General features: G+C 40.7%; 1 protein-coding gene across 4 annotated transcripts; it reads left to right on the top strand.

The window, feature by feature from the left end:
- The first annotated feature begins 4,391 nt into the window (after positions 1-4,391).
- borcs6 (BLOC-1 related complex subunit 6) lies at positions 4,392-13,587 on the top strand. Of its 4 annotated transcripts, none has more exons than XM_053236400.1 (6): positions 4,392-4,582; positions 6,522-7,012; positions 8,134-8,602; positions 8,890-9,053; positions 12,381-12,464; positions 12,576-13,587. In XM_053236400.1, exons 2-6 carry the CDS (start codon positions 6,530-6,532, stop codon positions 12,699-12,701), a joined length of 1,326 nt encoding a protein of 441 aa, XP_053092375.1. In that variant the 5' UTR covers positions 4,392-4,582; positions 6,522-6,529; the 3' UTR covers positions 12,702-13,587. The 4 variants fall into 4 exon arrangements, with proteins under 4 accessions (XP_053092375.1, XP_053092372.1, XP_053092374.1 ...); XM_053236397.1 differs by having other exon boundaries at positions 4,397-4,582; positions 6,519-7,012; XM_053236399.1 differs by lacking the exon at positions 4,392-4,582 and adding an exon at positions 4,600-4,855.
- The last annotated feature ends 1,624 nt before the right edge of the window (positions 13,588-15,211 follow it).

Raw genomic sequence — 15,211 nt, 5'->3', positions numbered from 1 at the left:
TGGGTCAGACTGCAACTCAGCCGCTCCCCAAGGCTGGAATTCTCAGGCGTCATTGAGGTAGAACTGCTTTGTACAATAAACTGTTTTGTGGATTCATGAGTAGATTTGGTTGAACCTCTGTGTACATTTGGGCTGGGTGGTGTGTATCAAGTGTCTGAGTCAGAATACCGATTTTCAGATCAGTTTTCACTTGGGTTATGAAAAAGGCAAAATCTGGGCCTATGTTCGTGCTCTTAATGCAAAGGTCAGGACAGGCAGTCATTCATTCATTCTCTTTTTCTTTCTTTTTCTCTCTATCACTCAATCTTGCATGCATGTGATCTCAATTTGTTGAGAATTGTGAAGTGTGTATAAAGATGCCAGCTAATACAAATGTGCACCCCCTTAAACATACTCATGACTGACAGGATATTTGGAATAAGAGAGAGAATGAGTTATGAGTTTTGATGTGTAAAAACACACAATGGGCCAGAGGAAATGAAAATGTTGTCAGAGAGCAAAAAGCCTTGCCATTATAGTGGATGGATGGATGGTGTGTGTGTGTGTGTGTGTGTGTGTGTGTGTGTGTGGGATAAAGATAAAGGATAAATATGAAAGCGAATGGTGCAGATCTTGCCCTTAAGTTAACAAATCACGCCAAGTTCATGCCAGTAGTGGTATGTTATGATAAACAGCAATAAAGTAGAAACAAAGATGTAATTTTTTTTCCCGGATTATATTTAATAACAACAATATGTTATCTGAATTTTGTGTAATAATATTTTGTATACTGATATCCTAGTGAGCACAAAGAAAGGGAAAAGAACATACATCAATTTTTGATCATCTGCAAGATACTAAAGATGGAGGTGGCCAGGATTCAACTCAAATTTGCAAAATAACAGCAATAACTGGATAACCAATATCTTTATAGACTAATTTAAGGCAGCTTTCCCCAGTGATGTTCTATATGGCAACTGGGATCTTTGGCTAGCTTCCTTGTAGGATGTTCACTATGAAGTACTTATTACATGAGCAAGCCTACTAAAACTCTGTTTAGTCCAAATAAACATGATCCTATTAAACCAATTTTTATATCACACACAAACATACCCACACACACACACACACACACACACACATACAGTTTACTCAGCCTGGATCACCGTGCGTCACCCACAGTATCCGCAGTGAGTGGTGTGTAAATGATCGGGTTGCGCCTGAGGAGGCAGGCTTCCTTGAACTCTGTGTGACCTGCCGGAATATGATGTGGGCTCAGCTTGCTGCAGTGAGATTATATTCTACCCGCCTTCAAAACAGGAGACTGTGAAATGAACTAGGCGTGTTGCCTTGGATACGTAAGAACTCTATAGGAGCATGCACACAGATGAATATTAAATGTAGTGCCAGCGAGAGAGAGAGAGAGAGAGAGAGAGAGAGAGAGAGTTTACTGCATCTAAACATAAGTAATACAACATTATGTCCAACCATCAACAACAATAACAATATAGTGTTAGAATAAGCATAAATGGAAATAGATTTTTTTAAATCTGTAAATCCCTGTCTTTTCTATCCCTCAACAGATGTTAATTATAACGACAACATCACATCTGTCCACACTGTATATCGCCCCTGATGTACTGCTGACACTTGTTACAAGCTGAAAAATGTAGTTAAGCATGGACATGGTGTAGAAAGATGAAAAAGACTTACAGATCAAAAGGGAACTAAAGACATGGAAACTCCTTTCATCTTCCTGCTCCAGTTTATTAAGTACAAGGTGTGTGTGTGTGTGTGTGTGTGTGTGTGTGTGTGTTTGCATGTTTTTGTATCTTGGTGGACCAAATATCCATCATTGGATATCTCTGACCATTTTGAACTTATGGGGACATTTTGCTCATCCCCACTAAGAAAACTGTATTTTTCAACAACTACAGCTTTTATTAAAATAAAGCTTAAAGAGCCAGAGGGTTTCCTTTTGGTTACTGAGGTTAAGGTTAGGGTTAGATTTAGATGTAGGCATAGTATTAATTAGCTGCATTAATAATTATATCAGTTGAAGGTCCTCACAAGGATAGTAAGACAAACATGGGTGTGGTCCATGGGTCACAGTCAGCGTCTGCTGAGGGAGGTTTAGTGGTAATAACAGACTCACTCATTTCAAAGTTTTTGGTCAGGCACAGGGCTCTAGACCAAAACCAAAACTGACCTATGGCTTGGAAAGACCCTGTAAGCCTCTAAAAATAGCTAAAATGTTCTTTTTAGCTATCAAACATTGCCAGGAGCTGTAAAACTGATCTAAAAGTTTTTGGGCTTATAGGTAGACGCACTGGGTTTTAGTGCTGAGCCCTAGGATAAGGCAAGTGGTTGTCGCCATCTTTGGCCAAATGATGATACTACAAGTCTGATATTTGGTTGAGGATATTCTCTGCAAAGAACATAATATAGAAGACATACTATATTTTGTGGGATTTTGTGTTGTTGTTTGATAAATGGATAGCCAGGGTGGTGACCCAGGAAACCTGCTTTGGTGGGTGAGCAACAGCAAAATGGAGTTCTGTATTTTTTGTTGACCCTGTTTGATTAGAAATTTAAAAATATATAATATATTAAATATGCAGCATGTTACAGCAGTTAGCATTGCTGCCTCACAGCTCCAGGGTACTGATTCTGATCCTGAGTTCAGGATCAGGAGGTTCTCCGTGTTCTCTGGCTTCATACAACTGTTCAAAACATTCCAGTAGGCAGATTTGCTACTCTCAATTGTCCCTAGACATGAATAAGTGTGTGAATGTGTGTGTGTGCATGGTGCCTGGCTGGACTGGCATCCATTTCAGGGTATATTCCTGCCTTGTGCCCTGTGTTCCCAGGATAGGCTCCAGATCGACCATGACCATGATAGATAGAGCAATTACTGAGGATGAATGAATAATATATTAAATTCCACATTGTTAATTTACACTGAGCAGAGAGGAATGGGAAAGCGGGGTGTACGGATAAATTATTTGGCTATAATCAGAAAAATGTACACAACAATCATGTACAAAATGGAGAATGGAATATATGACAACTTTACTTTTTTGAAATTTTTCATTATTGTCAATGCAGAGGTTTTGTGTAACTTGCACCTTTTTGTGTGATTTGCACCAAATATGTGTTTTGTCTTTTATGCGCTTGCATTTTGTACTGTTACAGGAGGTTGATATATGGAGTTTAGCAGATGTATGAGCAACTCTGCCAAAAAATTTTGCATACATTTAGGACAACATACAGAATATATTCATTCATTCATTCATCATTCATCTTCAGTAACTACTTTATCCTGCTTAGGGTCACAGTGGATCCGGAGCCAATCCTGGGAACGAATCCTGGGCGCAAGGCAGGAGAATTCATCACAGATGGGGTGACAGTCCATAACAGGGCACCTTGCACACACACATTCATATACTCACTCATACTTACGTGCAATTTAGTGTAGCCAAATGGCCTACCAGCATGTTTTTGAACAGTAGGAGAACTTGTGAAACTTCACAAACAAAGTAACCTGAGCTCAGGCTCAAACTGAGAACACCAGAGCTGTGAGGTGGCACTGCTGCCCACTGTGCCACCATTCTGCCCATACAGAATACAGAGAAATCTACTTATGTGGCAAGACATTTAGCAAAAATCATCTATTGATTTTTCTTTAGGTTGTAACAAGATACACCCACATTAATTAATTCATTCATGTATTAAATAGATAGATAGATAGATAGATAGACATGGCCAAAAGTTTGTGGACGCCTGACCATAACACTGATATGTGCTTTGGAACAGCCAATTCCAGATTTAGTCCCCGCTTGCTGTTATAATAACCTCCACTCTTCTGAGAAGGCTTTCCACTAGATTTTGGAGCATGGCTGTGGGGATTTGTGTTCATTCAGCTACAAGAGCATTAGTGATGTCAGTCACTGATGTCAGACGAGGAGGTCTGGGGTGCAGTCAGCGATCCAATTCATCCTAAAAGTGTTCAGTGGGGATGAGGTCAGGGCTCTGTGCAGACTACTCGAGTTCTTCCACACCAATTTTGGCAAACCATGTCTTCATGGAGCTCGCTTTGTGCACAGGGGGATTGTCATGCTGGAACAGGTTTGGGCCTCTTAGTTCCAGTGAAGGGAAATTGCAATGCTACAGCACACAAAGACATTCTACACAATTGTGTGCTTCCAACTTTGTGGTTTGGGGAAGAACCACATGTAGATAGATAGATAGAGGCACAATTTTTTCATGTTGGATGTAGCTGTCCCATTTGGGCATACAGCATTATTTTTTATTATTCCGTTATGACCCAGTTCACAACTGCATATACATTACATAAGTAGTACATTCATAAGAAGTGGCGTCGAAAACTAAATATTTTATATACCAGACGACACAACTTCTACATTTTCAAGCAGTGGCGTCAAAAATTAACTTTTTTATAAGATACGAAACTACTTGTCACTACTTCCATCAGAGTGATTAATGCGGAACCAAAATTTCATTCGGCGGGTTTTTACACGACAGATATTTATGACGGACTTAGTTTCCTGGCAACGTTCATCCTCCGGAAAGAACTGAAGAGGTAAATATTTATCTGGTTTGTCTGTCACAGCACTGCGCGTATGTCACGTTTTCCTGGCAGTTAGGAGTTAAATCTTTCAGCTGGCTAAAGACTAAGAGCCGCAGAGCCTCTCATTAAGTTAGCGAGAAGAGAAGTTCCAGGCCTGCTTAGCGAACGCTAACAGGCTAACAGGCTCCACAGCCCTACTGCTTCTCCCGTCAGTCAGGAAGCGTTACTTAACGTCAGATGACTTGTGTGGCACCACTGAAAAATTCTACTTCAACTTAGCTCTAAGTGAGTTCTGTTACATTTATGCAATTCAGCAATACAAATACGTTTCTCTTTGCTATTAAATTATCCAGCTTGTTTGGTTAAGGCAATTCTGTTGGCTAATGCTAGCTAGCTGGCTAATGTCGTCATATGATTTCAGTTCCTCAATCTAGCTAACTGTAGCTGATTAAAAAGACTCGATCACGTGAAATACAGTAAAATGGGTGCTGTCAGGGTCACTAGTTAAATATTTTACGACAAATTTAGCCCTTATCCCGTGGTGGATGATGTTAGCTGGTGAGCTGTGGTTATACTGTGGGACTGTGTGTCATGAAAGCTGGGATGTGATTCAGGATTCATGTGATTCAACTCATTATAGCTCAGCTATGGCAGTAATAGTGCAGTGTCATTCAGTGATTCATACCACCTATACATTGCCATTTTATCTGTATGTACTTACTACTGTGTATAGGTGCACTTTATAGGTCAACAATTTGTCAACACCTCTGATCACTTTCCATCAATGGATATGGACAGAGATGATTTGGGTGGATGAGCATTCTCATATCATGATAGAGACACTGGCATGGGTGTGTCTGTGTGCTGCTGGTATAAATGTATCAGACGCAGTAGCGTTACTGAGATATTTAACACCTTGGATTGAGTACGGTGTGCCAGCCAACAGTGGTCCTGTGGGCAGGAGCTGACACTGAGAAAGAGCTAGAGGATGGTAAACACACTGTACTTGTAAAAAGGGAAGCTAGTCTTTCTATTCAAACAAAACTGAGAAAGGGCTAGAGGATGGTAAAGACACTGTACATGTAAAAAGGGAAGCTAGTCTTTCTATTCGAACAAAATCCAAGCACCACCGTTGCACTTGATATTCTCATGCCAGTGCCACACACACTACCATTTCACTGTCACTACTGTGCTGAGAATTGTCCACTATCCAAATATTAAAATATGTTCAGTGGGGTTGAGGTCAGGGTTCTGTGCAGGTCAGTCAAGTTCTTCCCTTGGCAAACCATGTCTTCATGGATCTCACTTTGTGCACAGGGGGATTGTCATGCTGGAACATGTTTGGGCCTCTTAGTTCCAGTGAAGGGAAATTGTAATGCTACAGCACACAAAGACATTCTATACAATTGTGTGTTTCCAACTTTGTGGTTTGGGGAAGAACCATAGATAGATAGATAAATAGATAGAGGCACAATTCTTTCATATTGGATGAAAACTCAGCTGTATTTGTAAGACATTTGGGCGTACAGCATTATTTTTATTAAGACAGGTAGAATTATTTTTGAATTGTCCACTACCCAAATATTAGCTGGTTGTCTTACTGACCCTTTCCTCTAGTAAAGGGGTAGAAGGGGCTGACATGTTGTGCAGAATGTCTATAGTAATTGTGCGCACATAGGGTGGGAGTATTTTTTTTTTTTATTTTTTTTTTTTAAATCGCAGGAGCTGTCGAATGAACCTAGGTGTACCTTATAAACTGGCAACTCTATGTAGACAAAACGTTTGCTTGTTTCACATTTCTTGCAGCGTACATAAGTGAGATAAGAATTGTTTTCATACATTTGTTCTGAACATCCCATCAAGGAAGAAGCAATGATAATGTGGACGTGCAAAAGTAAACTGACACAGGAGATACGATGGTAGTGCACTGATAACATTTTTTATGTAGCAGGTTGAGGGATGAGCCACTCCTCTGGGATTGGCCACCATGTGCAGGAAGAGACTGATGGGACAGACACTCCTGACTCTCCAGAGGCCTGCGATTGGACAGCCGCTAATGGCTCCACCTCTCAGGTGCAGAAGTGTCGAGATGGAGTAGCTTGCCCGGAGCAAGACACACAGGAAGGAACTCCTGAGACACGCATACACTCGCCCCACAGCATGGACTCTACGTGCAGACACGCACACATAAACTCAGCGCCTCACACTAACACACACGCCTGCAAAGGTGGCCCTACACACACAGACGAACACACATCTCACTCACAACCAGTAACCAAAGACAGTCCATACATGGAAACTGCCAACACGCCACACAAACAACCCAGTGATGGGTGGGGAGGAGTGGAGGAGAAGGAGGTCAGAAACCAGAATGATGAAAGAGATGATGAGGAAGTGGAAAACAGTGAGGAGAATCAGCAGACAGCAGACTTTACTGTGCAGGTGAGAATTTAGCTAAATGTGTCTGCTGAATGTCATCCTGTTTAAAAAAAAAAAAAAAAACAGTTTTTTTTTTTATTTTTTTTTTTTAAAGCCAACTAATCAAACTAAACACCTATCAGAGTTCAAAGGTTTATTTGTTGAGGTCACAGAAAACCTTGTACCTCTGAAGTGTTAACTTTTGGCATTGTAGCCCCAAAAATCAGAAACACTATTCCAAAAACACACAAGTCTTATAACTTTAAGTATCTGGTTTTATTATATTTAAATTTGCATACTTTTAAATAGTGTCTATAAAACAATGGTTGTCTTTTTGCCTCTGTGTGGGAGGCACTATGGAATTAAAATCCTCCAATGATCATGACAAAGCTAACTTGGAAGAAATAGAATTACAGCCATAATTACAAGGCATGAGACAGAAATTCATTGTCTCGAATATCATGATACAAAATACTGGTGAGACAAATTTTTCTTCTCTGAGGTGTACTGAGGTATTTCAGTTTAATATTCATTATGAGCGTTATCTCTTCGTACACACTAGGTGGCCGCACCAGAGGTAGTAGTATACAGAGGACGAAGTTCGTGAGTGGGAACCTCACTGCCTCAAAGCATGCTTACTTAATAGTCCACAAAGTTAAGCTAATCAGAAAAAATGATGGCACATGTGTCAAACACAAGGCCTGCAGTCTCATTTCATTTGGCCCACGTGAACTTGGAAAACAAAATACTGAAACGTTTCATAATACATTACTGCTCAACATTTTCATACTATTCCAGAATTCACAGCAAATGCGTAGTGTGGCCAGAAGGGCAGTTACTGTAAACCAGCTTATATACGTGCACTCCGGTTTCCACTGCGGTTTGAAACATGGGTTAAAATCAACACCTGTGTGCTGAGTTTTTTTTTTTTTTTTAAATTTGACATCGTATTTGCGTCAGTATCGTCTTGTGAAATCTGTATTGGGATATGTCTCGTATCGTGGCTTTAATGTATCATCTCATGCCTATTAATGACTGTTATGTTGTGTTGGGCATGTACATGGGGGGACAAGACATTGAGTCAGTCTGGGAAAATGGCGTCTATCTGTAAAGTGTTATGTGCATTTGAACTTCTGTCTCCTCAGCCAGTAAAAGAGACCACCACTGAAGACTCAACCACTTCCCAAACTCCACCTACAGAACCAGTCAACTGTAACTTTTACGATAATGGCCATTTGTCTGCTTCCACGCCTCCTGACCAGGCCCCGCCCCTGGTCCCAGCTCCTCCCCCGAGCTCAGTCCCTCCTCCCGTGCTGCCAGCACCTGATGATTGGCCACGGCCAGCTCATGTGATGGCAGAAGTGCGGGTGCGTTCTGCTCCTGGACGGGAGCGGGTGGTGCGGGGAATGCAGGACAGTAAGAGTCTGGACGGCATCAGTGAGGCGTGTGGAGGTGGCACGCGGGCTGCGGCAGGCGAGGGCCGCAGGGCTACTATCTCCAGCGCTCTGGAACTGGAGGGCACAGTGAGCCATGACGGAGATCTCACCCACTTCATCACCAAGAACTTGGAGCAGAAAATCAAAATGAGTTCACGCCCCAGCCTTGACACCGACTGTGAGTGTGTGACAGTCCCTTATCCGTTCTATTTCTCCTTATTGTTTAAACATTCTCACTGCAATATTATATGACTGCAGTAACTTTTTGGTAGTGTTAAGCAATCATATCAGTCCTCCACAAGTAACACAATACTTATTTACTTATCATTTAAAACGTAAATAAGTAAGGAATGGCAGAAGGTTTATTAATTAAATGTTAACATTTTAACCTGATAGTGAGAGCAGGCAGTACACTCTAGAGCTGTACTGATCAGTCTGTTCCCTGCATGTGTGTATTGTGTGCAGCGGACTGCTCAGGCCCAGTGGTGCGAGGCCGTGGTTCATTGCGTCGGCCAGCTGACATCCCGCCCATAGACCCCAGTGTGCTGCTGGACCTGCACAAACACACACAGGAGGTTGCACACAGCGTGGAGATGATGCTCCGCAGTCTCAATGGAACTATCCAGAATGTAAGCTCTAGATCACTAGAGCATAAACACAACTCTTATACACACACACACACACACACACATCCTTTTCACATCTGCTTAAACATACAAGTCAATACATCACTGACCTAGTTTGACAAGTGGAAAACCAGTTGTTTTCCAGTAAAATATTGCTACACTACTCTTGTGAGATAACGTAGGTACTTGCACAAGTACAGTATAAACCATTCTCCACAATGTGGATTAGTCTCACAGCTGCCAGTGCAATGTCCAGTGCAATGTCACATTCAAGTCAAGCTGTTAAAAACAGCATCTCAAACCACATAACCTGCACTAAATAGGATTCCTAAATAGTAATGATGCCAAAAACATGCCACTGGCATACTATTTAGCTCTGTAGTATGCAGTTTGGGATGTGGTCCAAGTGTGCACATCTCTGATGCTGTAAGTAATCTACTTTCATTATGGTATTATAAAAGTAGAACTTTAGCATGTCTGTCACATTTACTGATTATTAAGTTGGTATTAAGCTCACTAACTCAAAAAATACAATATAGAGAATAAAACCATCACATCTGGTTGTTAAAAGACACAGATTGGTGGCCCACTATCCTGCTATCATTATCTCTTTAGCTGAAACAAATTTGCAACTGGGCAATGATACAAATTCCTCAGCAAGGATGTATCAGATGATTATCATTCACTAGCTTCCCTCCAAATTAGAGAAGCCTTATCTGTTTGGCAAGAAAAAAGCCCAAAAATCCATTTAGCTCTAATTTGATTATGTTAGACCATTTCACTCTGTCACTTTCTTGCTCTCCCACTCTCTTTCTCTCTCTCTCTCCCACTCTCTTGATTGGCTGCCAGCTCCTGTCTGTCACTTTGTAGTCAGACTTCTTTTGTGCCACCTAGCTGGGGTGTGATGACGGTTTACATATCTAAGCTGGCATATGACGTATTTATACAAATTCGAAAACATCATATGATAAAGTATTTTTGTTCCCTGACTCAGTAATAAGTTTTTTTTTTTTAATTTTTAACAAAGTCCTACACAATCTTGCATCCCACAACACTAGATCTGTTGACTCATTCCACATTCTGGGCTGTACTACACTCAGCCCCCTTTACTGACATCACTAATCTCACAAATCCTGTTGTTATGCGCTCTTGTTAAGACTCTGCTGATGCCTTTCCTTGGTTTACCTCTGAACTTTGTGCCATTAAATCTGCAGGTAGGCGTCTTGAGCACTGGTCTTCCTGTTTATGCCAAGGCCTACTTCAACCATTTGATTAGTGTTGCTCACTCCTCTTATTGCTCAGCTCCTGAGTTAGAAATTTACTTAAAAATGTCACACTTTGAACCTTGTACTTATTTCTAAATCAAATCCCTTCATCTGCCATCACCTGCTCATCTGTTATTTCTTGCCCTATCTCTTACTTCATTAATAAGCCTCTTGATTTGTTCTGTGTTCTATTAGAAAATTCACACTGATTCTCTTAATATCTAAAAAAAAATTAAAAACTAGACCCAGTTATCATTCTTATCCAAACTGCCAGTTTGAGCATTTCCAGTCTGATTTTGTGTAAAAATCAGTAATGATTTTCAGTCTGCTGACCTCATGCCTTTAGTTCAGCCTTTGACACAGTGAATCATTCTTATCTATTGTCTCCTTTTCATTGGAATGTCAGACACTACTCTTGCATAATTTAAATCTTATCTCATGGGAAACTTTACTTTGTATCTATGATGAACCTAAATCCTTAATCCCGCATATTACACAAGAAGTCCCTCAAGGTTGAGTTCTAGGTCTGCTCCACTTCATCATATTCTCCACTCTGCTGAGATAATTTGGTGACCCTCAGGTCTTAGATCAGATATTAGTATTAGGCTCACCACATCATTAACTGCGTCTGTCTAGTTAAAAATGTTTAGACTCCATTCCTAAGGTAAAGTCTAATAAAACTGAAATTTTGCTTGTCTGTCCCAAAACCCTGAATGTAGCTCAGTCAGTCAGTTACCCCAGCTGTCTGTGTCATTCATGTAATTTTAAAGCACTGCATGCTCTCCTTCTCCTTTATCTTTTTGAGCATTCTTACCCCCTCAGCTCACCCTCTACGGTCCGATATGATCTACTGGTGCTCTGCAGGACGAGACTGGCCATAGTGGGAGGCACATTGTTCAGTGGCATGGCCTGTGAACTTTGGAATTCCTTCCCACACAATCACCATGAGTGTTTCTCTGTCCTGTTTCAAGTCTCAGCTCAAATCTCAGTGTTCCTCTCCCCTTAACTTCTTTTCTTCTCCCTTCTGCCTGTTTTTTCTTTTTTTTTTTTTTAATTCTTTTTTTTTTTTTAAAGCTGCCTTACGTGTCAGAAATCCACTATTGTTTCCTTATTAATTCATCAAACATGGTTCAAGCAGGCCTCTTGACGTTGCTACAGTGTTAGATATGTAAGGAATAAACACTTCAGGATGTGTTGTAGGAAAGTAATCAAGGATGGGCTGGTGTTACTACCATGAAGTTGATTATTTTCTGATAACAGCATGTCCTGATCTTTTTATTCCTCTTATACCAAAGCAATTTGCCAATTATATTTTTATAAACTAAAGAATGACATGTCTTAAATGTTAATATTTATAGTTACATTTATTGTTGTGGCATGTCTGCGAAACAGGTTAGTTCCTGTTATCACTTGTGTTATAGCAGCTGTAAACAGGTTTTCCCTCACCATTCTCTCTTTTTTCTCTCCTTCTTGAAGTTTATAAGATTAAAAAAAAAACACAGCTTGGAATGTTACCTAGTAGCCAAGGAGCCTACTTCAGCTTGGTTGTCCAAATGCTGTGGAATAAAATGTATTATAATAAATGTAGTGTTTATTCCTGATTTTTGACAGCATTATCATCATTAAGTGGAGTGACCTGTGGCCAAGTATGGTGACCCATACTTAGAATTTGTGCTCTGCATTTAACCCATCCAAGTGCACACATACACCCTGAACACACACTCGGAGCAGTGGGCAGCCTTTTTTGCTGCGGCGCCCGGGGAGCAGTTGGGGGTTCGGTGTCAAGGGTCTCACCTCACCTCACCTCGTATTGAGGGTGGGAGAGGGCGCTGGTCATTCACTCCCCCCACCTACAATCCCTGCCGGACCTGAGACTTGAACCCTCGACTTTCAGGTTCACCATTGGGTTGCCAGTCCGACTTTCTACCCATTAGGCCCCAACTGCCCCTATTAGTTGTTACTAATAATAATAATAGGGTTTTCAACCCTAATTTTCCCCTCAACCTTTAGTGTGAACTTGTTTTGGTAAGTGTAAGTGTTTAACCCTTTCTTTCTCTTTGTGTAGATGACAGCATTGAGTGTGGGGTATATTCAGACATATCGAGACTCTGTGGACAGTTTGGGGGAGTCAGTAGATATGAGCATAAAGGTATGAGAAATCTTTACTAATATTTATAAACCATTATTTACTACTCATCTCATCATCTGTGGTTTCTGTTATTTTTGTTCATGAAATATTTTATTGTGCCTGTGTATGTAGGGAATGTACACACTGATGGCACGTTGTGAGGAACTGGATCGCTCCATGCAGCCCATCCAGACTCTCGCGGCTCAGATCAGAGACATCAAACGCACGCTGGACGCTCTGGAAGCCATCTGCAAGTAATATACATGAGCACGACTTCGCCCTGTAGCTCCAGGAGATGCTCTGCGACAACTCCGCCCTCTGCTAATTATCACGCGACCGAATCACTTTGCTAATGATCATGTCTCCTAGAAACGCTCCGTGAGCGCTGCGCTCCTACTTTCTAACAGCTCTCAATGGCAATGATCCTCTTGTTGTGGCTCCGCCCCTTTAGAATAATTGGAAAGAGAAATGGACTCCAGTCAGTGAGCTCACACCGTCCAACAGATTGATGTCACGACCACAAGAAGGCACGCTCTCTCTCTCTCTCTCTCTCTCTTTCTCCCTCTTTCTCCCTCTATCTCCCTCTCCCTCCCTCTCTGAACACATGGTACTGGGATTATTTATTTTATGTGTGTGTGTGTTTTGAGAGATGAGTTGGTGATGGCATTGAAGACCTTAAATTAGGTCAGATGTGTCACATCTGTATTTGTCACTATGGAAACATGTTCTAGAAGCCATTCTCCGTTTGTTTTCTTCTCCCTCTGGCTGTTTGTGTGTCTGCAGATTGGATGCTATGTATCCCCTGTTTCCACCGTGACTACTGATCAATTCTAACACATGTGACCTATTAATCGTCCTGAGAGCTTTGGACCTTCTGTTGCCACGGTGACAGTCACGAGGGATGTTAGCACAGAGGCTAAACTTGCTGTCATTTTGAAACGAACCCTCAGACTGAAGAAGGGCATGTGAGTAAAATGAGAGAAAAAATGGACAGAGGCATTGAAGAGGAGTGCGGGTCAGTCCCTGATCGCCAGCCCTTGTCTGTCTCGTTCCGTGTCTGCTTCCAATACGCCAATTTATTAAACTGTCTGGCATATGTGTATGTTTTAAAGAATGCAATATAACAATAAATTTACTAGAATTATCCAGAACTATGCTTTTTGATATTTAGGATGAAAGCCTTGCATCCACTCTTTGTGTATGAAGCTGAATAAGTAAATAATTGATGCTTAAAACTAAATGGGTAAACAGGATTGGAGAATATAAAGCAAAAATTTATTGGGAGATAAATTAGTGTCTTTACTTTTTTAATAGGAAACTGTTGTGTGAATGATGTTCTGATTCTTTAATGCCTCCTAGGTTGTAACTGTTTTAGTTCAGAGGCATCAGTTTGACTCAATGGCACCTAACATCAACAACCTTTTTTTTGCATATACATTCCATTCCAGAAATATTGATGTCCAGAATGGGGAAAAATAATTGTAATTGGAAATAAACAAGATATATTAAAAAATATATATTTATGTTTTCCATTAAACCACCTTCCTTTCTTTTAAAGAAAAACCCATTCTCTTTCATTCATTCATTCATCTTCAGTAACCACTCTATCCTGGTTAGGGTCATGGTGGATCTGGGGCTTATTTCGGGAACACTGGACATGAGGATGGAGCACACCCTGGATGGGTTGCCAGTCAGTTGCAAAGCATCAATTCTCATAAGAACTTTTTTTAATAGTGTGGCAAAATTATTGGCACTGCAAAGAATTTCTGTACTTACTATAATGCACCTGTAAAATCTCTTTGTCATCCATCTTAAATGGTTGTTGTTGATGTTTCATTCATTCTTATTTGCCAGGAATCTGACACATGAGTGCACTTCCCATGTGCACAGTAAGGATAATGGTGTGTTAGGAACAGTTTTGTTGATTCTTAAATTGAATATTCAGTTGATAATTTGGGTAGCCTAGTTTTAAATTTAGCTACAAAACACCACATCTATAACAACAAGCTGTTTGGAAGAGTTGCAAGAAAGAACAAGTATCATGGGAACTACAGTTGGACTCATGTGATGTGGTCTGATGAGAACACAATTGGAACATTTGGTCATGCAGCTGGCTCAACCAAACCAGTTTAGCTAACCTCCAAAAACCAGAAAAATATTGAGTTCAAATAAAACTATAGCCCTGCAATGAACTGTCTTCTGCAGGGTGGATTTCTGCTTTGTGCCAGTGATCTTGGGAAAGTTCACTGTGACCCAAGCTAAATTGGTTACTGAAAATGAATAAATATAGCATTATAGTGCTCCATATGTTTGAACTCATACATTACAAATGGCATGTTAATGGCATGTATACGCTTGTTCATTTTCATGAAGGGTGCCAATATTTTTTAGTCACGTGTAAAACCAATGGGCCTCATTTATCAAGCTTTTAGTGAAGTTGTTTGTAAATGCTTTTGTAGGGCCAACTGAAAAAAAAAAAAAAGTCTGCCAGATTTTTTTAAAGTTTTGTCAATGCTGATTTTCTTTGTAAATTATTACGCTTGTTCATGGCATAGCTGATTTACTGTAGCCAACAGGACTCAGGAGATTTGTTTGACTCAGGAGGTTTGTTAACAAAACAGTCCATAGTTCAAGAATCAATATAAGCCAGCCTCAGTAATCCACAGTAACCAAAGAGCAAATCCAAAGAGTATTCCAATAAGAAAGGCAAGGGGCAAACATGAAATCTTCCAGTAATGCAGCTCAGCCATTGCGGTGTGCCAGCTACA

Source organism: Pangasianodon hypophthalmus, chromosome 8, assembly GCF_027358585.1.
Source record: "Pangasianodon hypophthalmus isolate fPanHyp1 chromosome 8, fPanHyp1.pri, whole genome shotgun sequence".
NCBI lineage: Eukaryota > Metazoa > Chordata > Actinopteri > Siluriformes > Pangasiidae > Pangasianodon > Pangasianodon hypophthalmus.
This window is presented reverse-complemented; position numbering and strand designations above follow the sequence as displayed.

Coding starts and splice junctions, on each gene's coding strand:
- borcs6 (XM_053236400.1), top strand. CDS start 6,530: ATGAGCCACTCCTCTGGGATTGGCCACCATGTGCAGGAAGAGACTGAT. Junction 7,013..8,133: donor CAGCAGACTTTACTGTGCAG/GTGAGAATTTAG, acceptor CTGTCTCCTCAG/CCAGTAAAAGAGACCACCAC. Junction 9,054..12,380: donor TCAATGGAACTATCCAGAAT/GTAAGCTCTAGA, acceptor CTCTTTGTGTAG/ATGACAGCATTGAGTGTGGG.